The sequence below is a fragment of the Motacilla alba genome, chromosome 1 (assembly GCF_015832195.1).
Source record: "Motacilla alba alba isolate MOTALB_02 chromosome 1, Motacilla_alba_V1.0_pri, whole genome shotgun sequence".
In the NCBI taxonomy this organism is placed as follows: domain Eukaryota; kingdom Metazoa; phylum Chordata; class Aves; order Passeriformes; family Motacillidae; genus Motacilla; species Motacilla alba.
The window spans coordinates 4,158,595-4,185,298 of record NC_052016.1 but is presented as its reverse complement, the minus strand read 5'-3'; the positions used below and the strand labels follow the sequence as shown (position 1 = coordinate 4,185,298).

The window sequence follows — 26,704 nt, the reverse complement described above, 5'->3', positions numbered from 1 at the left end:
GGATACTTGTGCTACATTCAAATAACAATTATCATCTTTTTCTTTACCCTTTTAGACTTGCTAAGGAAATTTCTTTCAATTTTCTAGACACAGCAGAGACAATTACTTTTGGAACCAGAGTCTGGAAAGTCTCTGAGCAGATCTGGGATGCTTAGGGAAAAGCTTCCTTATCACATGGCAGGATGATAATCAGACTAGAGATGATGAAAACATCTCAATAATTAAAAAATTAAAAAACATAACTCTGCGTATGGAGCTCTTCTTCTGATTTAAAAGGCATGTTCCTCATTTAACTATTTGTCATGTTCCAAAAAGTCCATAAATTGGAAAAAAAGGATGGCGTTTTCAGTGTATTCCACTGGTTTTGCAATAAATCAAGGAGGACAATTTCCCTCTTCCATGTAACGCTCTTCCTTTGAACTCAGCTACACCAATCCAGATGCTTGCATTTATGTTTTACTTGTCAAGCATATGGAATTATTAAGAAGAATGAAAACATTTACTTTTTGTGCTTCCTCTGGAGTTCATGTTGTGCTTTATTTCCTTATGCCTGCTGTCATTATTTGTTCTCGTCGTTGCCATTTTTACAGATACAGACACTGATAACAAAATCCTCCAAAAAAAAAAAAAAAGCAGCACAGAAAAGCTTCAAAATAGACATTTACCAATGAGAATATGAAATGTTGTTTCAATGAGTGTTGAGTTTACCAGAACTCCACCAATCTTCATCAGATCACTGTAGTAAATGTCATTTGGCCACTTAACTCGCAGCTCAATGTCCTAAAGAAACAAAATCAGACATTTAGAGACATTTATGGCTCATTCATCACTCCATAGTCTGTAAAGAATCATGGAATGGTTTGGGTTGGAAGGGACCATAAAGCCCATCCAGTGCCCCCACTGCCATAGCAGGGACACCTTCCACTGTCCCAGGCTGCTCCAAGCCCCAGCGTCCAACCTGGACTTGGGCTCTGCCAGGGAACCAGGGGCAGCCCCAGCTGCTCTGGCAATTCCATCCCAGCCCCTGCCCATCCTCCCAGGGAAGGGTATTTCTCCCAACATCCCACCTCAACCTGTAATTTTTCAGTTGGAAGCCATTCCCTGTGTCCTGTCCCTGCATGCTCTGGAAATTGTCTCTCTCCAGCTTTCCTGGGGCTCCTCCAGGCCCTGCAAGGCCACCCTGAGCTCAGCCCAAAGCTTCTCCTGTGCAGCTGAACAATGCCAGCTGTGCCAGCCTTTGCTGCCAGCAGAGCTGCTCCAGCCCTCTGCTCATCCTGGAGCCTCGTCTGGGCTCTCTGCAGCAGCTCCAGCTCCTCCCAGGGCTGGGCCCAGGGCTGGGGCAGCTCTGCAGGTGGGGAATCACCTGAGCAGAGCAGAGGAGGAGAATTTTCTCTACCTCTTTGCCACACCCAAAGTGCTGCTGTCAACTGCTCCTCATAATGAGAATCTACTGAAGTGCTCCACAAATACTACAGAAAATGGAACCCTGCCTGAGGAACCTTGCAGGAACTGATGCCTCAGGTTTGAGCTTTTCTATGTTTCAGATTCTGTGCTGCTTTAGTGTGTGGGTCTGAGCTTCACATTATGGGATGCTGAGCTCTCTGCACAGAGCAGGGACACAAAACAATTCCTGCTCCAGCTGGGCACCAAGGACAAAGGATCCAAATCTCAGCCCAGGAGCACAAACAGCGTGGGCTGGAGAGAGAAAAACAAGCAGGGTGGGAGTGCCTGGGCTAAAGCTGGAACGGGACAATGAACTGCAAGGTGCAAATGGAGCAGAGCTGAGCCAAGGGAGAGACCCCGTGCCCGCTGGTGCATTTTGGGCCCATTTGGGTTCATCTTGGGTGCAGCCCTGGCTGGGCTCTTGTGCTGCCCAAGGTGGATCCGTGGAGACCTTTGAATAAATCCCTGCTTTATTCTTGAGCTCTGTCCAGCCTCTGCTCTAGGTCAGCCTTCACAGGGAATCAGTAGCAGCCAGAGACAGTGATATCCTGAATTTCAGAAAGGAAATTCAGCAGACAGGAGAAATCCCAGTTCCCAACCACATAAATGGTTCAGAAATGTCCCAAAGCTGTTCCCCCTCTCGGCAGCACTGCGGGGCTGGAAACTCAGCCTGAGATGTGACAATGTCCCAGCCCCACAGAGCAACTTTTGTTGAAACCACAGGGCTGAGCTGAACTTTGCACTGGCTACTTAAACACAAAAAGAAAGCAAATGTGCTTCCTGCAGCTTGAAACACTGCCCATGACTGCTGCATCCCCGGGGGCAAATTATGGGAGGTGCTCCAGGCCTCCAAGAGTCGCATTCCCTCCTATTGTAGGGGATGAAATCCCTTTACAGGATGTGTGAAAGCTGCACCTGGGTCCGTGTCTACTTTCCTGACAGATTTAAAGGCCAGGGAGGAGTCCATGACACGTCCACTGACAGGAAATACTACCTGATTTTGCTATCAAAGCATTCTGAGGGAAAGTATCACCAGCTCCTATTCGTTATGGAAAAGAACTTGGCTCCTTGCACTGGGGGAAGGTTTTGAGGGGGCTCTGGAGACATGGGAGGTATGACACACTGAAATGGTGCTGTCAGTGATAAAAGGGCTGCCAAAGGGGGAAACACACACCTGTAAGACACCAGACAGTAGCTCTGTGACTGAAGTGACAACAAGCAGCAAGAACAACTGAGGCAGCTGGGTGTTCTCATAACTGTTGTATTTGCAGGGTGCTCCAATGAAGGAAGGAATGATGAATCTGACTCCACGTTCTCAGAAGGCTAGTTTATTATTTTATGATACTATATTATATTAAAGAATATTATACTAAACTATTCTAAAGAATACAGAAAGGATACAGACAGAAGGCTGAAAAGAGAATAATGAAAACTCGTGACTCTCCAGAGCCCTGACACAGCTTGGCCCTGATTGGCCAAAGAGTGAAAACAACTCACAGCAGAATCCAATGGAACAATCACCTGTGAGTAAACAATCTCCAAACACATTGCACATCAGCAAAACACAGGAGAAGCAAATGAGATAAAAATTGTTTTCTTTTTCTCTGAGGCTTCTCAGCTTCCCAGGAGAAAAATCCTGGGCAAAGGGATTCTTCAGAAAATACAAATGCCACACATGACTTTGCCATGGAGTGCGTTCACCAGTACCACACAAAATGTCACCAAATGCACTGGAAATTGAGCAATTCTCGTCTTCCCTCACTAGAGAGAGACTCTGCTGTTCTCAGAATGGGAGAGCAAAGCATCCTCTTGATTTAAAGCCCATTTGCATCCTCAGCATTAATATCTGACAAGGGAACTTCCAACTGAGCCCTCAGATCTGCTCTGGGAGGACTCACAACAAATAGTTTAGCTGCTGCTGGTTCAGCAGAGTCAGTAATTGTGGCCACCCTAAAAACCATGACTGGCTGATAAACTGAGACGTGGACCTCTTGGAACCAGCCCAGAGGAGGCTCCAGGAGGAGCAGAGGGCTGGAGCAGCTCTGCTGGCAGCAAAGGCTGGCACAGCTGGCATTGTTCAGCTGCACAGGAGAAGCTTTGGGCTGAGCTCAGGGTGGCCTTGCAGGGCCTGAAGGAGCCCCAGGAAACCTGGAGAGAGACAATTTCCAGGGCATGCAGGGACAGGACACAGGGAATGGCTTCACACTGGAAAATTGCAGGTTTAGGTGGGATGTTGGGAGAAATATCCTTCCCTGGGAGGGTGGGCAGGGGCTGGGATGGAATTGCCAGAGCAGCTGTGGCTGCCCCTGGATCCCTGGCAGAGCCCAAGGCCAGGTTGGACACTGGGGCTTGGAGCAGCCTGGGACAGTGGAAGGTGTCCCTGCCATGGTAGGGGTGGAATGATCTTTCAGATCCTTTCCAACCCAACCCATTCCATGATTCCATCACTCTCGAGATCATCCCATTGTTTGTGGCTGCTGCAGTTGGCATGACATGGACATAAGGAAAAGCCTCGCAGGACTTGAGTCTAAAGGGGAAATTCAAGCACTGGGTTTTGGATAATTTTTAAATTTTTCTTGCTGTAACGTATTTGATTCTGAACCTTTAACTCTGTTTTGCCCCCCTGCCAAGGGCTGATGTCCCCTCAGGTTCAGCAGATCAGTCCTGGTCACAGCAACTCTTTACTGTCCAAATGCACAGTACAGTACACACATTATTGATCCACATTATTTACATCAAAATTTGGAACTTCAGTCACTTTTTTCCTCTTGAATGGAATAAAAATTTAAAAATGCCACAGTACATCAGGGCAAGCACACAGGAGAAAAACCACCTCCATTCATAAATTAACTCCTTCCCCAGTCATACAAATATTTTATAAAACTCACTCTTGTCCCTTCGTTTTTAAGTAGTCAAATTATCCACTCCAGCCAAATATTTTATATTGCAAATTTTAGCCTGAAGCATTTTGTTTTTCCAGTCAGGTTATGAAGCACTGAATTTAGAAGGTTTTAATAGAAAGGCTGACAGACCCTAAACTCCAGCAAAGCTACTGGGTGCCACTATAATAAAGTTCATGTGTAAATGTGTATAAGTCATTGATTTTCTGTAATATAGGAAACATATGCTTTAGTTAACTACTTCTGTAAAATACCAAAGTTTTATAGTTAGCAAATATTAGGAAATGGTAACATTAAAAAGGAGATATATGAGGTGATAAAGAAGACTGGTTCTTCATTTTAATACTGATGACAGGACACTTGATTCCCTCTTGAGAGCAATTCTCCTCAGTTCTTGCTTTAGAAATCAGTTTTCAACCTTAAACAAGGGTTGGAAAATCCTTTAAAAGGGATAAAGTGACCACTGAAACAGCACCAACAAAAAAGCAGAAAAGGATTTGTCAGTTTTATTCATTTTTCCCTCCTCCTTATTCTCCTTCAAAATCAAAACAAATCAGCTCCATTGTTGGGCAAACAAAATTGACTTTTGCTTTACTGCTGAGGATTGAGGTTTAAGTTTCATAAGATTAAGAGTGAAATGAGTGCAGTGCATTTGATCAGCTCTGTAAAAGCATATTCCTCCTCTGGATATTGGATTTCTCCAAACATATCAATAATCAAACATTAGGAAGGTTAAATTTAGGTTCTTCTTAGTGCTGAAGAGCTGAATTATGCATTCAGCCATTCTACACAGAAAAGGCACAGCTAAAATCTGAATGTAATGGAAATGGAAGCAGGGATCGTGAGATGAGTTTGAAGGACATACCTCATATCCTGGTATGGATCTGACAGCCTCTACCACTGCCAAGGACACCAGGTGCTGGATGAAAGGAATTCTCTGGCCCAGGTTGGAATGTAGAGGGATGGAGATGTGCAGAGTGGACAGGGCACAGCCCACGGGACTGAGCCAAACGTTTCCACCACGACCTGGGCAGGGAGAGGAAAAAGGGGAACTTCAACTCAAGAAAAGAGTATTTATAAAAAAGATAACTAAAGATGTAGCTAACTAAAGAGAAAGATTCAAAGGTATCCATACAAGAATGTACCAAAAGTTCCTTTAATGGAGTTTCCAAACTAATTTTGAAAGAAAAAGGGTTAAACTGCAAAGCTTTTTCTTCAAAAAACATGGATTTCTTTTCTTCAAAAAAAAAAACTGGAATATTCCCATCCCTGTAAGCGTTCAAGGCCAGGTTGGATGGAGCTCTGGGCAACCTGGTTTTGTGGAAAGTGTGGCAAGGGATGGAATAAGATGATCTTTAAGGTCCTTTCCAACTCAGGCCATTCTGTAATTCTGTTTGAGGTTTTGAAGTACAAGCTGCTACTCAATTTCCCAGCATGTCCTAAATCCCTTGCTCCCATGATTTTCCTGTTCTCTCCAAACAGACACATTTCAGAAGAAGATCTTGCTTTGTTCAAGTGGAGAAGCATTTCTAAAAATGCTCTGTGTGCACCCAAACTCTGAACCACCCTGCACTGAAACCAGGGAATCATCTTTTCATAGATTTGTGCTCGGAAAAGCTTCTTGGGCCACACACTCTGCTCTTCCAGAAGAATAAATGTGGCTTTCAAAGAAGTGCCAGCATTTTTCTGGGCAGGAAACATGACTTGCTTACATTTATCTGCTCAGGCAGGTCCTTCAGACTCAATCTCAGAGCAAGTCAAGCCCCAGTCCTGTTCCAGTTAACCCAGTTTCAGTTTTCATCTGGAGCTCTGACTTGTGTTACACTGAGTGTAGTGATGGCAGCTTTTGTGACTGGCAAAACTTTTTTGGCAGGAACCAGGAGACCATTAAATAATTTCTGCAAAAGCCACCAAACATCCTGAAAATGTTTACTTTGGTCTCTTATTAACTTTTGGGTTTTCAGTTTGAATCCACAGTTTCAGCGGGAGGAGAAGAGGACAGCCTTATTCAATGGATTATATTATCAAAAACGCTCATAATGCAGCTTAAAATGTCCTATTTTGTGTATTTAATACACATTTATGAGTAAAATAAGGAGATTTACTCACCTTTCCCTTGTGTTTGTCGAACAGCCACTGCTATTAAACCCATCTCCTCGGGCAACTCGAACATTAACCTGCCAATTAGGGGAAAAACCAAAAACCCCACATGCTTATCAGCTGCAACACTAAGCTACATTCATGAAAATCAAGGCTTAAATATCAGGTAATATTTTATGTTAACGTTGCACCACCATTTTTTCAGTTAACATTTAGTCCTGATCCAAACCCATTAGAATATTAAAAAATGATTGGCTGAAAAACGATAATGTAAAACATTATTTTATCTGTTAGGCTGAAATAAGTCAGAGCTATAGTTCACTGAAGTTCTGATAACCCAGGTTTTGTATTTCTTCACTTCTCCCTCAATTGCTCATTTTTTTGGTGTCCCTATCTTCAGCAAGTGACAACCAGCAATTCTAAACATTTGTTTCTACTTAGAGTGAATTTTTGTTCATACTACAAAATATAAGAGCAGCAGTTTCTGATTATTTAGAAAACCAATATGGTGGCAATAAAGCAGTTTAAAAGATACACTATCCCCTGAGAACTAATTATGATTTAACTACAGTAAATAAATCTACACCTTCTGAGAGCTCTAGAGAACACTGGCTTATTTTAGGCTTGTGTTCTGCTTTTAAAATAGTTTCACTTAAAAGAATACTAACTTTCCTCTGGGGATAAGTAGAAAGTGCACTTTAACACCACCAAATGAGTCAATGCTACACTTAAAATAAAATAAAAAAAAATAAAGAAGAAAAAACCCTACTGTGAGAACTTTGTTCAAGCCACTTTTATACAGATCTGAACTGTACCATGATCCTTCTCCATTTTACATTTTCAGGAAGAGTTATTTCAGAGATAAAACATATTCAAGATGTTGCCTGTGAGGTAAGCCCAAAAAGGGATGTCTAGCCCACAAATCTGCTTCTCCCACAGGCACAAACACGATGTTGTTCATTCCTATAAAAGCAATGTTGTCTCAGGGTAAGGGCAGCCCAAATCAGAGGAAAAAAGTACCATTCACAATGATTTCCTGTGAGAAATGGATTAGTAAGGAATTTCTGAAATTTGATAGAAAGTTTATATAGTCTTGTATGTTTGTATGCAAATACTGAGATAAGGTGTAAATAAGTTTTAAAATATGGTTTAGTTAAAATGATTAGGTATTTTAGAGAATTAGAACTGTGAAAGACGTATTGTAGTAAGGCTATGTAAGGAAAAATATATATGATTGGTGTTAGAAGTAATAGTAGTATAGTGTGGTAAAAGTTATTAAGCTGAATAACATTTATAAAGTATTGTAATTAAGAAACAGTTTGGCTTCTGATGGAATGGTGTTGAGCTTTACATCTCTTGTTTGTCCCTATTCATCGAGACTCAGAATAGAATAAAATCTTTTAAAACACCTCTCAGTTGCCCCATCTATGTAAAAGCTGAGGAAACCAACAATTTTCCCCTGAATTTCAAGGCTATTTCTAGCTCTGCAACTGAGGAAGGGCAGGAACAGCAAGGAGGAGCTGTGAGTGTCCCACAGACACACAATGGCTTTGTGCTGAGATGAGGAACCAAGGAACCATCCACTGCTCCTGCTCTGCTCCACACGCTGATAAATGGGACATCAGCAACGCCTGGGGCTGTGGCAGCACCAAAAAAAAGATTTCAGAGTATCTTTCAAATGCCTGACTCAATTCAGGTTGGATGTCAGAAAAATGTTTTGTATGGAAAGGGTGATAAAGTTCTGGAATGGCTGCCCGGGGAGGTGGTGGAGTCACCATCCCTGGGTGTGTTTAACAAAGCCTGGATGTGGCACTGGGTGCCAGGGTTGAGTTGAGGTATTGGGGCTGGGTGGGACTCAGTGATATTTAAGGTGTCTTCCAACCCAGTGATTCTGTGAATTCTGTGATTCTACTCTCATGATGATGACGTTATTGGAAAGCCCAAGCACAGTCTGGATCACAAATGCCTTTGCTAATTACAGATCACAGAATCCTGGAATGGTTTGGGTTGGAAGGGACCTTAAAGATCATCCAGTTCACAGAAAGAGTGGTCAAATACTGGAATCATCTGCCCAGGGAGGTGGTGGAGTCCCCATCCCTGGATATGTTTAAAAAAAGACTGGATGTGGCACTTGGTGCCATGATCTAGTTGAGGTGTTAGAACATGGGTTGGACTCGATGATCTTAAAGGTCTCTTCCAACCTAGAAATTCTGTGATTCTGTGATCCAGTTTCACCCCCTGCCATGGGTAGGGACACACAAACCAGCAAGAGCTGGACCAGGCCCCACAGTGTTTTCCCACATTATTCCTGAGTCATGGAGATGTCACCAAAGGCCAAGAGCCAGAAAATCTCTTTGCCAGTCACCTTCCATGAAACACAGCCTGGGAGTTGTCTCCTCTGGACACTGTGGATCACATGTTGAGACCAGGCCCACCCATCTAGCACCTTTAGCAGTAAATATTAGCTCTTGACCCTAAATTCCCAGAACCATCAAGGCTGGAAGAGCCATCCAGTCCCATCCAGCCCCAGCAGCATCACCCCAATCCTGTCCCCAAGGGCCACATCCAGACTCCTCCTGAACACTCCCACAGACAGGGACTCCAAACCTCCCTGGGCAGCTCATCCCAAGGCCTGACCACTCTGCCAGGGAAATTTTCTTTGCCAATCTTCAACCTGAGGTTCCCCTGGTGCCATTTGAGGCCATTTCCTCTCCTCCTTTCACTTTCACCAACCCTCCCTCACTGCCCCTCCTGCAACGAGCTCCCCGAGTCTCCTTTTCTCCAGGCTGAGACCCCCCCATTCCTTCAGCTGCTCCTCCCAGGATTTGTTTTCCAGATCCTTCTCTTCCCTGGATGCACTCCAGCCCCTTAGGGGGAAAATCCCCCAAAGCTCAGCAGGTTTCATCCCTGTCTTCTGGGAGCAGCCTGATTACAACACCAAGTCCATGCTTTTGCAACATAAAAATCCAATTTAAACTTGGACACACAGTTAGGAGGAAATTACAGGCTTTGTTGAAACACACAGATTTCTGCTGCTTCTCCATTCATGTATCTGTTTTTAAATAATGGAAAAAAAAATAAATCATGTGCTGCCATGAGGGGAGGAAAATAAACAGAGCAGGAAAAAAGCTAATTAGGAATGCAAAACACAGGCTTCTGCACCAAAGAGATACAATTAGGAGAACAGATGATGCAGCTCTTGGAGACTTGGCAGCAGGTAACAACTTATTACATGGAGAGACTGAGGCTGCACTTCCAAGGGTCACAAAGAAATTCTTTAAAGGACACAACATGGGGAAGTTGTTAATTCCCAGGCTGATACACCAAGAGACACACAGATTGATGTTTTTTTACTACTTCCTGAGATTGCGCTGGAATTAACATGAAGGCAGTGATAATAAAATTCTCCACACAGCCTCCTGCCTGCCTTCCCCCAGCTTCAGAGCTCTGTACATGGTGTGTGCTTGTTAGTTTGGTGGGTTTTTTTTCTTCTCTGGGAGAAATAACTTGGATTTTCCTTACCAGAAAGATTAACTGTGCGTGCACTTTTTTACATATTGACTTCCCTTCTTCTCTTTCAACTTAATCAGTTGCAGACTTAACAATTTCATTTTTCTGCAGAGTGGCTTAATCACAGTGCTCGCCACATTTTCTCCTCTGAAATCTTTTCCTTCAAGAAATTATCATTTCTTTTTTTTTTTTTTTTCTTTTTGTGCTCTTTAACCATCATGCTCTGGGTATTAATTCCAAAAACCAGAATGAGATATAAGATTATGGGAACATGAAAATAAATTTACCCATCAGGAAGGATATCAGATGACATCTATATGATCACAGAAGATGATACGGGAATTTTATGTAAACTTTTCTCTTTTTTTGAACATTTTTGTGGTACTTTCCAAAATGTGAGCAAGGCACTTTTGGCATTCAGTTGAAATAGTGAGAGGTTCTAGCACAGTTTTTATACAAATACCCTCCTCCCCACCCTGTAGAGCATACTAAGAGCACTGACAAGAGTAATAAACAATATTTAATTATTTTATAGAAATTCCAAGTGTAAGGAGGACTTTTACATCCTACATGAACATAAAATGGGAACCGAAACCCCCGAAACCACGTTTGACTAATGTTAACAACTATAAATTTCATTGATGTTGTGGGTTTAAGGTTGAAACTCCCATTAAAGCATCCTGCTGTGTTACAGTATTGCAGAGGCATTACCACAGCCAGCAGTGCATTCCAGATGTTAAAATACCTGGGCACAAGAGTTATGGGCAGATTTGTCCCTTCCCTTCAAGTTCCTTTGCCTGAAAATCTCACTCTCAAAGAGGTTGCTCAGAGAGTATTATAAAAGCAACACAACCCCAAAACCCTTTAAATTTTAGTGAAATCAATGAATTGCAGAATAATTTAGGTTGGTGGGCCACAGTTAGAGGAGAAGACACCATGAATGAGAACAGGTTTGAATTAGATATTGGGAAAAAATATTTCTCTGGGAAGGTGGGGAGGCCCTGGAAAGAATTCCCAGAGCAGCTGTGGCTGCCCCTGGATCCCTGAAGTGTCCAAGGCCAGGTTGGAGCAGCCTGGGATAGTGGAAGGTGTCCCTGCCCATGGCAGGGGGTGAAATTGGACAATCTTTGATGTCCCTTCCAACCCAAACCATTCTATGACTATCAAATACAAAATAAAAGTTGTTACTGACCCCAAAGCAGCAGTTTCTGTGAGTGACACCACGCTGGGAATCTGCTAAAAGCCACCAAATCAGGAAATTTTTGGGGAAGTTTTGAGGATGAACAAACCCTGCATTCAGTTTTTATTTGGGCTCCTGGTAGATGGGATCTTATGAGTGACATCTCTGCGGGGCAAAGGAGCTCAAGAGATCTGGTCTTTACAAATTCCTCCCCACAAAATAACCCTGTTACAATCCTCGGGAAAATAAGGACGTGAACAGAGGCTGCTTTGGCTAAAAAAGGGCATCTAAGAGGGTAAAAGAATGTCCAAAAGAGATGGAAGCAAGGAGGAATATTACAAAGGAGAAATGCAGAAATATGGTCCAAAGAATGGAAAGCTCAATTGCATTAGAGATGGGGGGTAAAAAAGGCAACAAGAACTTCTACTGGAATGTGATTAAAAAAAAAAAAAGGAAAATGTGGAGTATCAGCTGACTGAGGCTAAAACACAGTGGATACACCTAAGGCTGAGCTACTCAAGGAATTCCTTGCCAGATCTTCGCCAACAAGCTCTTCCAGGACTTTACACAGAGTTCAGAGAGAAGAGGAAACACCAGCAGTAGAAAAGAATTGATCTCATAAATCTCTTGGGAAATCCTGGCTCAATCAGGTCGGTGAGAGCAGAGGGGATGGATCTGAGAGTGCTGAGGCCACATCCAGCTCTCCCATCCTCATGGTCAAGGACATCAGGGTAGTCTCAGATTGAGAGGGAAAACATCTCCAAGCTGTTCTTTCAAACATCCCTGTATCCAAGCCAAGCCTTGAGCAGAAAGGGTCTGGATTCTGGGATTGAAAATCCCGGTTTTTACTCCAGCTGTGGGCTGCATACAACTGCAGATCCTCAGGGGGTTCTCCAAGACTTGTCCTATTTAATGTCTTAATAAGTTTAATAAGAGGTGAAGCAAAGGAGGGAATTCAGGAGGAAATGGCACACACACCCAGCCAGCTTGTGAGTAACACTGAGCTGTGGGGATAACAGCTCTGGAATAGGATGTGGAGTTTTCCCAGATCTGACTGGAAAAAGCCTTGATCAAGCTGGTCCGAATTCACTGTTGACCCTGCTTAGAAGAAGGAGGTTGGACTAGAAACCTTCAGGGATTCTGAGTGATTCCTGACTCCAGAAAATGCACAGGAACTTGGCATCTCTGGTGTTTCCAGCAGACATTTAGGTTTGGTTGAAATCAGTCCGAAATTAGCCATTGTCACTGTTAAATCAATGATTTAGCCCCAGTGGTGGTCACTGGAATCCCATCTCCCAGACAGGACCCTAAAGCCATTTGCACACTCTCTTACAAGCCTAAATATTTACATTTCTCCATCCTCCACTTTCCATGAGGCATTTCACACACAACCAGGTGCTCCCAGCAGATTGACTCCCCCAGGTGAGACAAGGAGAACACCTCAGCTGTTAATCCAACTCAGCCTGATTTAAATGACAGCAATCTCACTTCAAACTGTGCCTAAATCCAGCAAGAAAAAACATTTACCAGAATACCCCTTGACATGAATGCACTCTTCTGTTCTAATGCAAAAATTCCTTGCTCCTTTCACTTTCTAGTGGGTTCCCCACAGCAAAGTGAGCACAGAAAGGGCCATTTAGTGTCAAATTCTCCTTGAACTCCTTGGATACACCAAAGTCCTGCACCGGTGAGAAAAAGCATTAAAGGGATTACAATATCCCAGCCATGGCGAAAGCTAAAAAAGCACTGCAACCCTGCACAGCTGGTTCCTTGTTACCTCAAGAAATGCTACAAAAAGAAGATTGTCCTGAACTAGACAGGGCATTTCCAGCAAGGAATATTCTCCTGAATGAATGATGTGGGTGAGGAGCTCCCAGATCCTTTGGCTGGCTGGGTAAATCCTTGAGCAGGGCAATAATAACAATTCAGTTGCAGGGAAAATGCAGGATGGAGGAGGGCTGGGAGCAGGGCAAAACCACCTGAGATGTTTTTCAGCTCTCCATAAATGAAAGCTGCTGTTGGCAAAGGAGAAGCAACAGCAAAAGATGCCAGGGGAGAGAAGGGAAGACTAAATCACCTCTTTTTTACCACCCATGTGCTCATGCTTGATTGAAATGATGGTATTATGAACTGGGAATGGCTCATGCTTTGCTGGTGGAATTGCTTTGAGAATCAGGGCCTGCTGAACAGAATTCTACCATGAAATTCTCTCTTTTTTTTCTCTGCTCACTGCATTTTTCAGCTGGTCATTTTCTTGTCTCTCTGTTTTTATACCTGATATTTTATAATTAGTCTTTTGTCTATGTTTATAGGCTTTTTTCCCTCTTGAAAAAGAGAATTTTAAAACACAGCACCATACAGGCAGAGGTGTCAGGAAACATACCCAAATAAGAAAGGACTCCAAAAAATTAGTTTGCCAACAAAATGCCAGTAAAATTTGAAACCTGGGTTCAGACACACTGGTCATGTTCCAAAACTGCAAACTTAAATAACTTCTTTATTCAGTAAATCAGTTTCTCTGTGAATATCATCAACACCACAAAGTTACAGCAAAGGAGGGCGTTTCCAGGGGAGATGTGACGAGAGTTTAGGAGTTTCTTTCAATTTTTAATTTGAAAAGCAAAAACTTGTCCTGTTTTGAATAATTTATTTCATTTTTTCCCATCTAGTAAGTAATCTTTTCAACTCATAAGCTTTCTTGAAAAAGCTACCTGAAGCCAAAAGTGGACATGGGACAAATGGGAATGAAACAGATTTCGTTAGGAAACAGAACTCCAGTGCCAAGATTTAAGAAACAGAAGATTTACCAGAATGCAATGAAATACATTTATCATAACACGGTAAGACTAGAATCTTCAGGCTAAAATAAAAATTATAAACACATTGATCAAAGCCAGATCCAGCCCTTCTTGTCTGAGGTGAAACACGGCACAGAACTGCCCCACCTCTAACAGACAGCAATGGAAGAACAGCCCGGGCACATCTTGCACTGCAACCCCAGAGATGCAGGAGAGCTGGGGACAGCCAGAGCACTGCAGGCTGTGGTGATGGCACCTTCAGCAGGGATTGCATCCCTGGTCAGTGACACAGTGGCTTGGGATTGGGGCCTGGGAACCTCAAAAGGTTCAACAAAACCAAGTGTGAAGTCCTGAACCTGGGATGAGGCAACCCCTGGGATCCACCCAGGCTGGGATGAGCGGATGGAGCAGCCCTGGGAGAAGATGTGGGGGTGAGAGTTGGACCTGCCCCAGCCCAGAACCCCACAGTGAGGGGGGGGACTGTGCCCCCACAGGTGATTCCCCACCTGCAGAGCTGCCCCAGCCCTGGGCCCAGCCCAGGGAGGAGCTGGAGCTGCTGCAGAGAGCCCAGAGGAGGCTCCAGGAGGAGCAGAGGGATGGAGCAGCTCTGCTGGCAGCAAAGGCTGGCACAGCTGGCATTGTTCAGCTGCACAGGAGAAGCTTTGGGCTGAGCTCAGGGTGGCCTTGCAGGGCCTGCAGGAGCCCCAGGAAACCTGGAGAGACATGCAGGGCATGCAGGGACAGCACACAGGGAATGGCTTCCAACTGAAAAATTACAGGTTTAGGTGGGATGTTGAGAAAAAATCCTTCCCTGGGAGGATGGGCAGGCCCTGGAATAGAATTGCCAGAGCAGCTGGGGCTGCTCTGGATCCCTGGGAGAGCCCAAGGCCAGTTTGGACAATGGGGCTTGGAGCAGCCTGGGACAGTGGAAGGTGTCCCTGCCATGGTGAGGCAGAGAACAGAGGATGGACAGAGCTAAAGAATAAAGCAGGGATTTATTCAAAGGCCTCCATGGATCCACCTTGGGCAGCACAAGAGCCCAGCTAGGGCTGCACCCAAGATGAAGCAAAATGGTCCCAAAATGCACGAGCGGGCACGGGGTCTCTCCCTTGGATCAGTTCTGCTCCATTTGCACCTTGCAGTTCATTGTCCAGTCCCAGCTTTAGCCCAGGCACTCCCATCCTGCTTGTTTTTCTCTCTCCAGCCCACGCTGTTTGTGCTCCTGGGCTGAGATTTGGATCATTTGTCCTTGGTGCCCAGCTGGAGCAGGAATTGTTTTGTCTCCCTGCTCTGTGCAGAGAGCTCACCATCCCATAATGTGAAGCTCAGACCCACACACTAAAGCAGCACAGAATCTGAAACATAGAAAAGCTCAAACCTGAGGCATCAATAGTAGGGGTGGCACTGGATGACTTTCAAAGGTCCCTCCCAGCCCAACCCATTCCATTATCCTAGTTGCTTTAAAAAAGCTGAAATTTGGTCACTTTCAGAGGAAAATCTCAACACAAGAGGAAAGCCAATGCAGCAGAGCAAGAAACATTTCAGCAAAATGACAAATCTATTTTAAATCAGCATTGGATTCACTAATTCACAGTGAGGCATCACAAACATGAGGATATCAAAATAACCCATTGTGCAGGTGAATTTATACAATATTCCTCATTATTCCTTATTCCTTAGCTCCCTCTCAGATAAAAAAAAAAAACCCAAGTGAGAAGTTTCTGCTCACACAGCGATTTTAATGTGATTTTCTGGCCAGTTTCTAGTCTGGGTGATTGCATTTCCTTATGAAAATTTCTCTGCAATTTATGAAGACATCACTTCATTTCCTGGCTTAAATCATCGAGGGTGTGAAACAGTTGCCATGTTTGACCAGAGAAGTGCTGAAGTTATTCCCAAACAGCCACTCCAGCAGGGGGAATGTTCAACAAAAGACTCTGGATTTATCATGGAAATTGAAACGAGCACAAATAAAGATGGTGTGAGGTGCCCTCCCAGGATCCTTCCCAGAGCCTGGCAAAGTGGGAAAAATTAAAGTATTTCAACAACAAAAAAATTACATTCCTTGTTAAGGAACTGTGAAAGACTTAAAAATTAGTAATAATTATTGTCCTCATTTAAATGAATTTTTTTCCTTTATCTTATTATTATTAAGTTTCATCAATACTTAAAATCACAGAAGGAACTGTGAAAGACCTAAAAATTAGCAATAACAATTATTTTCTTATTTAAATTAATATTTTTTCCTTTATCTTGTTATTATTAAAAGTTTCATCAATACTTGAAATCACAGAAGGAACTGCGAAAGACCTAAAAATTAGTAATAACAGTTATTTCCCTTATTTAAAGTAATATTTTTTCCTTTGTCTTATTAATATTAAAAGTTTCATCAATACTTAAAATCATGGAAGTAATTTATAATTAGGAGAAACCCCTAAAACCTTTGATTTTTTTTTTCCATGATTTGCTTTAATTTCTTTTATTTTTATATATTTGATGAGCAACATCCATTGTGCTCAAAATTTAGGTTCTGGATGCAGCAAATTCCCAGTTTTCTTAATCCAATGCTAACTGAAAAATAATTTGAATTATTCTCCTCTTTCTGAAGGCACACACAACAGTTTTCCTACACTAGAGCAAAAGGCAGCACAATTTCACACTGCCATTTCTTGCGGTCCTGTCAAGTAGTTTAACCCTCTTTCTGAAAAATAATATTTAAAGACAATTAACTAAAATTTCAGGCAAACTTCTCCATTACCTCAGTTTTCCTTGGTCAAAAGCACGTGAGCCTCAGTTTCCAAATTCTCATCTCTCACCATTTAATTGAAAAATACACACAGAAGGTCTTAAAAGTTCTAAATGCTGGTGCATATTCTGATTTTTGCGCCGTGTATGGTACAAACATCATCCCTAAGGTGGTTATTGGACACATTACTTGGCATTTAATCAAATCTTCCTAAATTTTTCCCAATTGTGGCTTCATAAATTGGCAGGTAAAGCACAATTATTTCACTTGCACGGCTTTTTTTCCATTAAGAATGGTGATGCATGAAATCTTTGAAAAAAAAAGGATTATTAACATTTTGCTGTGTAAAAGTAATCAAAACACCCCATTCCTTCCATGTCAAAAAACACAGAATTTAATCAAAAAACTCCCACAGACAAAATACCAGGTTTTTAATCCTTCTCTAATAAAAAACAGAGGTGGAACACTGAGACATTTAATATATAAATATAATATATAAATAATAATACACAAATAAACACAAATATAGAACTACATAAATAAACATAATATATAAATAATGTAAATGTAAATTATAATGTAAGGGATTAAGGAGAAGCTTAATGCAAACTTTGGGGGAAAAAAGGTATTTTTTTGTTTCGAAGTGTTTCAGTGAGAGCTGATTCTAAAATAAAATCATTAAGAAATGGCAGTGGAGCTCTGAAGTTGTAGCTAAAATTTGAAATAGTTTGTTTGCCAAGTAAAGTTTAGAATATTATTTTTAAGAATATTTGTAATAAATAAATAAATGCATTTTAAATATTTTAATATCATACATAAAACAATAATTATAAAATTGTTATAAAATATTATTACAATTATTTTTAATGTTATTAGATCTGATGGGATGTTTACCAAACACATAATTTTTCAGAGGAAAGAGGGATCCAGAAAAGCTGCTGTTCTCTAAGAGTTGGAATTAATTTCTCTGCAACAATGCCATTTTTCCTTTAAAACACATAAATGAACATTATCTCCAACATCCCTACACAGAATTTCCTCATGAAGAAAGAACAGATTTTTTGTTTTTCCCAATTTCAAGTCACAGATCATGTGAAGAGATAATGGTCCAGAAAAATATATTGCTTTTCTCATGGTGAATTCAACACAAATAACTGAGCTCAGCTGGCTCTGCACCCATAGATCTGATAATAAAAACACAAAAAACGCTCTCATCGAGCAACAGAGTTTCATCCCTGCCAGTGCCAAGAGAAACCACAAGATTTCTAAATTCAGAATTAAAGCCCAGAGTGCTTTTCTAATGCTCTGAAGCAGCAGGGTCGAGAACAGCAAAGTTCTGTTTCCAAATATATTGATGAATATTTTGAAACCCCCTCGTTTTTTGGGCTGTGCCAGTCTTGTATTTTTGGGGTGCCCTGTGGCAGGAAGGAATGATGAATCTGACTCCATGTTCTCAGAAGGTTGATTTCTTATTTCATGATATTATATAATATCAAAGAATACTACACTAAAACTATACTAAAGAATACAGAAAGGATACTTACAGAATGCTAATAATAATAATAATAATAAATAATAATAATAATAATAGTAATGACTCATTACTCTCCCCAGAGTACTGACACAGCTTGGCCCCAATTGCCAGGGAGTCAAAATAATTCTCACCAGAATCCAATGGAACAATCACCTGTGGGTAAACACTCTCCAAACACATTGCACATGAGCAAAACACAGGAGAAGCAAAGGAGATAAGAACTGTTTTCCTTTTTCTCTGAGGCTTCTCAGCTTCCCAGGAGAAAAATCCTGGGCGAAGGGATTTTTCCAGAAAAAGTGATGGTGACATGCCAGCTCCAAGGCAGACTCCCAACAATTCATCTCATGGCTGATGAAGAATGGATTTCAAATTAAGGAAGTTGCTTTCTGCTGGCCACAGCATCATCAACAGCCATCAAAATAGTGTGGATTTTAACCACCGACTCACACAAGACACAGCTGCTACTCAAAGCCCCAAAAAAGGGATTTCCTTTGTCAAGGTGGAAAAAAAAAAAGGGCCAAAAGTCCCCAGGTAATGTTGTTAATTCAAATTCTGCACATGCAAGAAAAGCCTGGAAGTTCCTACTTCTGAGAGGTTAAAATATGCTCAGAAAGAATAAAATGTTGTACAAATAAAATATGCACAAACCATCCTGAGAGATGGTGGATGGGTCACCACAGAATCAAGAGGGTTGGCGTTGAAAAGTAAATTTATCTTGGATTTTGGCATCTTGACACTTGACATCTGCACATGGTAGAGGATGAAATCTGGATATCCCAAAGAGCAGAAAAGAAAAAAAAATGTCTTTGATTCTTGCATTACCTCACCAAACCCAGGAACTGCTTCCAAATACTGACTAAAAGCATGTCAAACTCTACTTCTGTATCACTATAAACCATCTTTAGGTTTAGGAAAGGCTGAAAAAACTGGGATTGTTCATCTGGAGAGGAGAAGCTTTGGGGTGAGCTCAGCGTGGCCTTGCAGGACCTGAAGGGTCCAACAAGAAACAGCGAGAGACACAATTTCCAAGGGATGAAGGGACAGGAAAAAGGGGAATCAATACTTATGGAGTAATAATGGAAATCAGAAATTAATTTCTGAACCACCTGGCAGATCTCTGGGTCCTCCTTCACCTATTTTTTTGTGCATTACTCAGCTGTAAAGCAAAAGGAAAATACAGGCTTAGAAAAGAAACTTTCTCATTCAGCTTTGCCAACACATTTCTAAAAAAACAGGTGTTGTGAGGTGGAATTTTATTTAAAATGAAAAAGTGAGGTTTTATCAAGGGTTAGGGCGTTATGTAGCAAAGAATTCCTTTGGCTGGAGAAGGAGAAAAATGTGGAGGAATGACTTAAATGGGAAGTTACAGACATAGATATGCAAAACTGCTGGGAAACAAATTAATAAAAGCAATAAATATGTGGAATAAAAGAAAAATCAGTAGTTACTCACATGTGGGTGAAATAAAAAAATCCACAGCTCCAGCATCTTCCATGGATTTGCATCCATGGCAAAATGAGCCCCAGCTGGAAATCCCACTCCAGAATCAAACTGGTTCTAAGAGGGACAGCCTAAGTCTGACCCAGTTTCACAGCACAGCCCCAGAGTGTAGGAAGGATCCTCTGCCCTACTCATAAAATCTCACAAATATGGAGAAACAACAGCTCACTTGAGCAAAATCCCTTTTTTTAGCAATTTTTAAAGGCAAAACTCCTGCATCTGCATTTGAAATGTTGTCCCATAACCACTGAAAATGGTGAAATGCTCATTCATTTTCTTCCCATACCAGGCACTTGAGTAAAAGTTTCTTTACACTGCTTTTGTGTTCTTTTCGGGAAAGAAACACAATTCTTTGCTATCCCACTCTCAGCCCTACTCATAAAATCTCACAACTATGGAGAAACAACAGCTCACTTAAGCAAAACCCCTTTTTTTAGTAATTATTAAAGGCAAAACTCCAGCATTTGTGTTTCTGGGCTGACATGCTGTCCCATACCCACTGAAAATGGGGAAATGCTCATTCATTTTTTTTCCTGTACCAGGCACTTGAGTGAAAGTTTCTTTACACTGTTCTTGTGTTTTTTTTGAGGAAAGAAACACAATTCTTTGCTTTCCCACTCTCCCCACCTAAGGAATCATGTTTCCTGCACCCTGAACAATTCCCTTTCCCTGCTTTGTACTGTGCCCAGCAAATCCACACTTTTTGAAGCCTCGTGCTGAAAACTGGGCCAATAACTCCAGTTAAACCCTCCCAGTGTTGAGTAGAACTGCAAGGATTACCTTGACATTTTTAGCACATTCTTAAGCACTTTTGTATGAATTTCAGTGCCAGTCCTCACCTCCTTCGTTACAACAGGAATTTATTTTTAATTCACGTTGAACTGCTCACTCAAACTTAAAGAACCTCTCATGAAAATTGATATTCATCCGCTCTTTCTCCATTTCATGATTTGCATCTGATTATTTGAGGCCACACTTGGATTTATCAAGCTTTTAAATTCACCTTTTTTACAACCTTATGGATTCTCCCAACAAAGAGGAGTTTTTGATAAGGAAACCTTCAATTCTGTCACCCAAATTATTCGTGGAAATGACTGAAGCTGTAGCAGATCTGAAGCCTCTGCAGTCTGGTCTAGGAAGAGATCTTGGATTTAAGGTTTTAGATTTAAGAATGGCATTTAAACCCTGTGATATGGAGGAGTTAAGCATCCAGAAGGGGAAAGATCACTGAAGAAAAAAATGATCATCTTTCCTTTTCTCCACTAAGAGAATTTTAACAAGCTACTCTTCACAGAATTAATAAAGTTGCAGTTGTAAATGTCAACTGTTTGCAGCTGTCTGTCTCCTCCACCTTGCACAATATATTTAACATTGAATATAACTGAGAAGGAAAAAGGGGAGGAAATACTTTTCCCTTCACATTTTTTAATGTCTTTTTCTACAAGTACTCCATAAATAATTTCGACTTTTCAACCAGGAACATCAGACTAACCTAACAGAACACTGTACTCCTATTTATCCAGAATAAAGCTGTAAAATCCATTTTCCTATCACCCTTGTTTTATGGGATAACGTCTCCATTGCAACAAATAAAAACTCCTTGTGTTCCTTTTTAATAATTCTATCCAACATCCAGAGTCATCCTGCCCCTGGAGGTCTTTTCCTCATTCAAAATTTGTAAACTCTGGGTCAGGGAGCTTCATTTTGTGTCTGTGTCACTCCTGGTGGCATCACCGGGGTGGCTCAAATGATTCAACAAAACAAATTCAAAGGCCAAAACCAGGGAAATCCAACAACCCCAGGGCAGATCCTTTATCTCTGCAGTCCATCCATCAGGGGAAAACTGTTCTCTCCTGCACACAAAATTCCCAGCAGTGTGGGCAGAATCCCAGAATCATCAAGGCTGGAAGAGCCCTCCAGGAACATCCAGTGCCATCACCCCAAACCCTGTCCCCAAGGGCCACATCCAGACTCCTCCTGAACACTCCCACAGACAGGGACTCCAAACCTCCCTGGGCAGCTCAGCCCAAGGCCTGACCACTCTGCCAGGGAAATTTTCTTTGCCAATCTCCAATTTGAGTGTTCCACAGACCCACAAGGACCCCCAGAGTGTCCCCTCTGGGGTTCTGGAGCTCTGCCATGAGCAGGTGACACCAGTTGGTGACAAAGGCCCTGCGGTGTGGGCGCAGGCTCCTGCTCCTGCACTTTGGGTGGTACCATGGCCTCTGTGTCCCCAAAGCCCGGCCTCGCTGCCCAGGCCACCCTGAACTGCCACCACAGGGGCTCACAGCACCCTCTGCCACCCGTGCCCTGGCTGGCTGGCATCCATCTGTCCTGTCCCTGTGTCCCCTGTCACCACCTGTGGAGCTCTGTCCCCATCCATGAATCCCTAGGCTGCTCCTCCTCATGTGGGTCCATGTCCCCACCTGTGCACGTCCATGTGGGGATCCTGTCTGTGTGTCCCCAACATCCTGTGTGTTCCGGTCCCCATCCTGTCCCTGTTCCCTGGGAGCAGAGCCCGACCCCCCTGGCTGTCCCCTCCTGGCAGGGACTTGTGCAGAGCCACAGGGTCCCCCTGATCCCCCTTTTCTCCAGGCTGAGCCCCTTCCCAGCTCCCTCGGCTGCTCCTCCCAGGATTTGTTTTCCAGCCCCTCTCCAGCTCCATTCCCCTCTCTGCACACAGAACAGACACCAAGAACTGACTTTTCAGACCAATAAATGAATTTACCACCACCCAACCCATGGGTTCTTGTCAAGAACAAGATCAGATCACACAAGGGAGACACAACCCCAAGTGCTCCCCACGTCAGCTCCTCCCAGGCAGCAGGAACTGGCCCATCCAGCCCCAAAGCAAACACAGCCAGGAGCAATGAAACCCCTGCCAATCTGGGAACCTCATTCTCCAGTGGTCTGGCATTTACATTTTCTGGAAAAATCCCTTCACCCAGGATTTTTCTCCTGGGAAGCTGAGAAGCCTCAGAGAAAAAGAAAACAATTCTTATCTCATTTGCTTCTCCTGTGTTTTGCTCATGTGCAATGTGTTTGGAGATTGTTTACCCACAGGTGATTGTTCCATTGGATTCTGCTGGGAGTTGTTTTCACTCTTTGGCCGATCAGTGCCAAGCTATGTCGGGGCTCTGGAGAGAGTCACGAATTTTCATTATTATCCTTTTAGCCTTCTGTCTGTATCCTTTCTGTATAGTTTAGTATAGTTTAGTATAGTATTCTTTAATGTAATATAGTATCACAAAATAATAAATCAGCTTTCTGAGAACACGGAGTCAGATTCATCATTCCTCCATTTGTCTAGGGGCAATGCAAATACAATACAGTGGGGCTTTTCCTTCTGCAGATGCTGAAGGCTGAGACACCAAGTGGCACAAGCCAAGTGCAACAGAAGGAGTGGAGCTCTCACCCTGAAAATCCACACATTCACAGGCTGCTCATGTAAATATTACCTAGAGATCCTCAGTGCTTTACTAACAGCAAAAGATAAAAATCTAATTTTTTTTCATCAATCAAATTTAACTTATTAATCTACCAAAAAGTTTAAAATTTTAATTTTTACATTTTCAATTTTTTAATCAACCAAAATATTTTTAAATTTAATTATTTTTAATCAACCAAAACCTCCACATTTTTAATTTTTAAATTTATTTTAATCAACCAAAACTTTCACATTTAATGCAGCAATGGAATGATTGGATGTTGCCAACTCACATTTGTTTATTGCCTATAAATGTATTTCTATTTCTATGTATTTGACTGTCCATTTTTAAAAGCTGCTATAGAATCTCTTAAATAGTAAAAAAAATAAAAGATAAAAAAAATCTTCCCTCTAATTCCATATTCCAAGGGGTAAAACTTATATTCCAATATAATATTCCAACTTATATACAACATTATTATTTCAATTTATTATTGTTCCAACTTATATATAACAATCCAATTTATGTTATTAGATACCAGTATCACATAAGGCAAGGTGGCTTCCAAATTCATGAAATGCACTGTCAAGTTCTCAATTTCAAATGCTATTTTTAAACTCTACTGTCAAAAAAATTTCCTGGAAGTTAACATAAAATACATCTTGGATTATTTATCACATTCTATCTCTCCCTGGGACATGAACATTTATTTTTGTTATTGAAGATTTCTTCTAATTGAATTTCCTTGTATTCATTAGCGTTTAGGATACTTCCAGAAAGAAAACATGACTGAATTTGAGAAATGAGATCATAAAATATAAGATGTGACAGCAGAAAAATGCTTTATTTCCCTGTTCATTAAGCAAATTTATTTTCTTTCCAGGCAGAACAGACATTGCGAAGAGTATCCAAGTCCAAGTGGTGCTTGTAATACTGAACACACAAAAATTAACTCACTCTGGCCACAAATAAATATTTGCAGTCAAAATTAAGCCATTCCCACATCAAAAAAATCCCACAAGCTTTCTCTAGTGAAAACAATTTGATAATTCAGTTTAACACTGCAAACTGCAGGACTCGAAAGAAGTTCTATTATTATAATATTATAAAATTACAAAGTTCCTGCATGGCTGACCAACATCCCTGGACTTTATTTGAATGGATTTGGTATCCTGCAGCTCAGAGAAAACATTCTCTGAAGGCTCTTTGCCATGAGGCCTCATGGAACGCAGCTGCTCCAGGGCTGCCCCTTTCCCAGAAAAACTGGGATTAAGTTTCTGGTGCTGCACAAGCTCTGCAGTCCTGGCAGAGCATTCCTGCATCCCAGGGCTGGGGCTGGGGATAGGATTATCCCATCAGGATGGCACGGGCAGGGCCGAGTTACACATCACTTATATAAGCAGAGAAAAGAATAGACAGATAGATAGATAGATAGATAGATAGATAGATAGATAGATAGATAGATAGATAGATAGATAGATGAAGCTATCATTTACTGTTATTATATATAATTCTATATAATATATTGTTATATATATTATATAATATAATTATATATTATTTATTTATATCTATTATATCTATCATTATTTATTTATATATATTTTATATATTTATTTTTATCATATTTATTTATTTATTATAATTATATATTATTTTATATAATTCTATTTTATTTAATTACATATAATTATATATTATTCTTATTAATATATCATATACAATCACTATTATACTATTATATATAAGTATTGTTATTATATATTTTATTACTGTTAATATTGTTTATAATTTATATATTGTTATTATTTAATATATATATATATTTATTATTTTAATCACAGGGAAAAAAACCCTGGGAAGCTGAACAGGCTACCAGTATGAATTTGCCCTTGATTAGAAAAATGTCACTCAAAGTAGAGGGGAATGACACAAAAAATCTGGATTTATGTCCCTCTTTTTTAATAGTTTTGAATCTGCCCCTGGATCCCTGGCAGTGCCCAAGGCCTGGTTGGACACTGGGGCTTGGAGCAGCCTGGGACAGTGGAAGGTGTCCCTGCCATGGCAGGGGTGGCACTGGATGGGCTTTAAGATCCTTCCCAACCCAAACCACTCCAGGATTCCATGATTCAAGCCTGTATGCATGGAATGTTCGACCTCTGTTTTCAATCTGCTACTCTGAGATCAAATTTATTTGATTTTAAAAGTCACTTTTTGCTGTTCAGCCCTTTGACTGAATGAGATCTTCCCATACACAGTTTTTCATGTATGCCTTTGGAGGATGCAAAGCAAAAATCATCTTTTTGGAGGTTTTCTTCACCCCTGTTAGTGTGAGGAAACTTTACTATTTATCTACGGTGCTCCTAAGGGATCTTGGAAAGCTCAATGATAACTACTGGCAAAGCACTTCAAAATCCACACAGGGACAATGCCATAAATGAAGGAAAAAATCATGGATTCATGGAATGATTTGGGTTGGAAGAGACCTAAACCCATCCAGTGCCACCCCTGCCATGACAGGGACACCTTCCACTGTCCCAGGCTGCTCCAAGCCCCAGTGTCCAACCGGGCCTTGGGCACTGCCAGGGATCCAGGGGCAGCCCCAGCTGCTCTGGCAATTCCAGCCCAGCCCCTGCCCACCCTGCCAGGGAACAATTCCTGCTCAATATCCCATCCAGCACTGCCTCCATCTGTTCAAAGCCATTCCCTGTGTCCTGTCACTCCATTCCTTTTAAATTGTCTCTCTCCAGCTTTCTTGGAGCCCCTTTGGGTCCTGAAATTATTATAATTATTATTTCTAATCCCAGAAATGACACAGATTGATGCCTTGTGCAGGCTGACCCAGAGCAGAGGCTGGACAGAGCTAAAGAATAAAGCAGGGATTTGTTCAAAGGCCTCCATGGATCCACCTTGGGCAGCACAAGAGCCCAGCCAGGGCTGCACCCAAGATGAACCCAAATGGTCCCAAAATGCACCAGCGGGCACGGGGTCTCTCCCTTGGATCAGTTCTGCTCCATTTGCACCTTGCAGTTCATTGTCCAGTTCCAGCTTTAGCCCAGGCACTCCCACCCTGCTTGTTTTTCTCTCTCCAGCCCACGCTGTTTGTGCTCCTGGGCTGAGATTTGGATCATTTGTCCTTGGTGCCCAGCTGGAGCAGGAATTGTTTTGTCTCCCTGCTCTGTGCAGAGAGCTCAGCATCCCATAATGTGAAGCTCAGACCCACCCACTAAAGCAGCACAGAATCTGAAAAATAGAAAAGCTCAAACCTGAGGTATCAGGATCAGCAATAAATATTTCTAAAAATCAGGGAAAACAGCAGGAGGATCTGAGATTGAGTTGTACCAACCACGTTTATCCCACAGCCAGGGGCTGGGAGAGAAAACCCTGGGGTGCCAGAGGAGCAAATGGAGCAGTGCATGTGCAAATGACTGCACAATTATTACAGGGAGAGGTTTTATGGCCAACCTCTCATTCTCCCACAACCACAGGCATCAAGGGCCTATCCACAAACTCATCTCCTGCTCCACATGGAAAGTGCTGCTGGAATAAAATCAGAAATTACAAC

The 26,704-nt window shown here is 41.9% G+C and overlaps 1 protein-coding gene across 1 annotated transcript in view; it reads right to left on the bottom strand.

The window, feature by feature from the left end:
- The window catches only part of HLCS (holocarboxylase synthetase), a 121,669-nt gene that overhangs the window by 10,663 nt on the left and 84,302 nt on the right, over positions 1-26,704 (bottom strand). The window contains exons 7-9 of the mRNA XM_038125252.1: positions 6,453-6,520; positions 5,209-5,369; positions 666-780 (exon numbers count right to left, since the gene is read on the bottom strand). Of these exons, the coding sequence (XP_037981180.1) occupies positions 666-780; positions 5,209-5,369; positions 6,453-6,520 (344 nt within the window). The remainder of the gene's footprint in view (positions 1-665; positions 781-5,208; positions 5,370-6,452; positions 6,521-26,704) is intronic.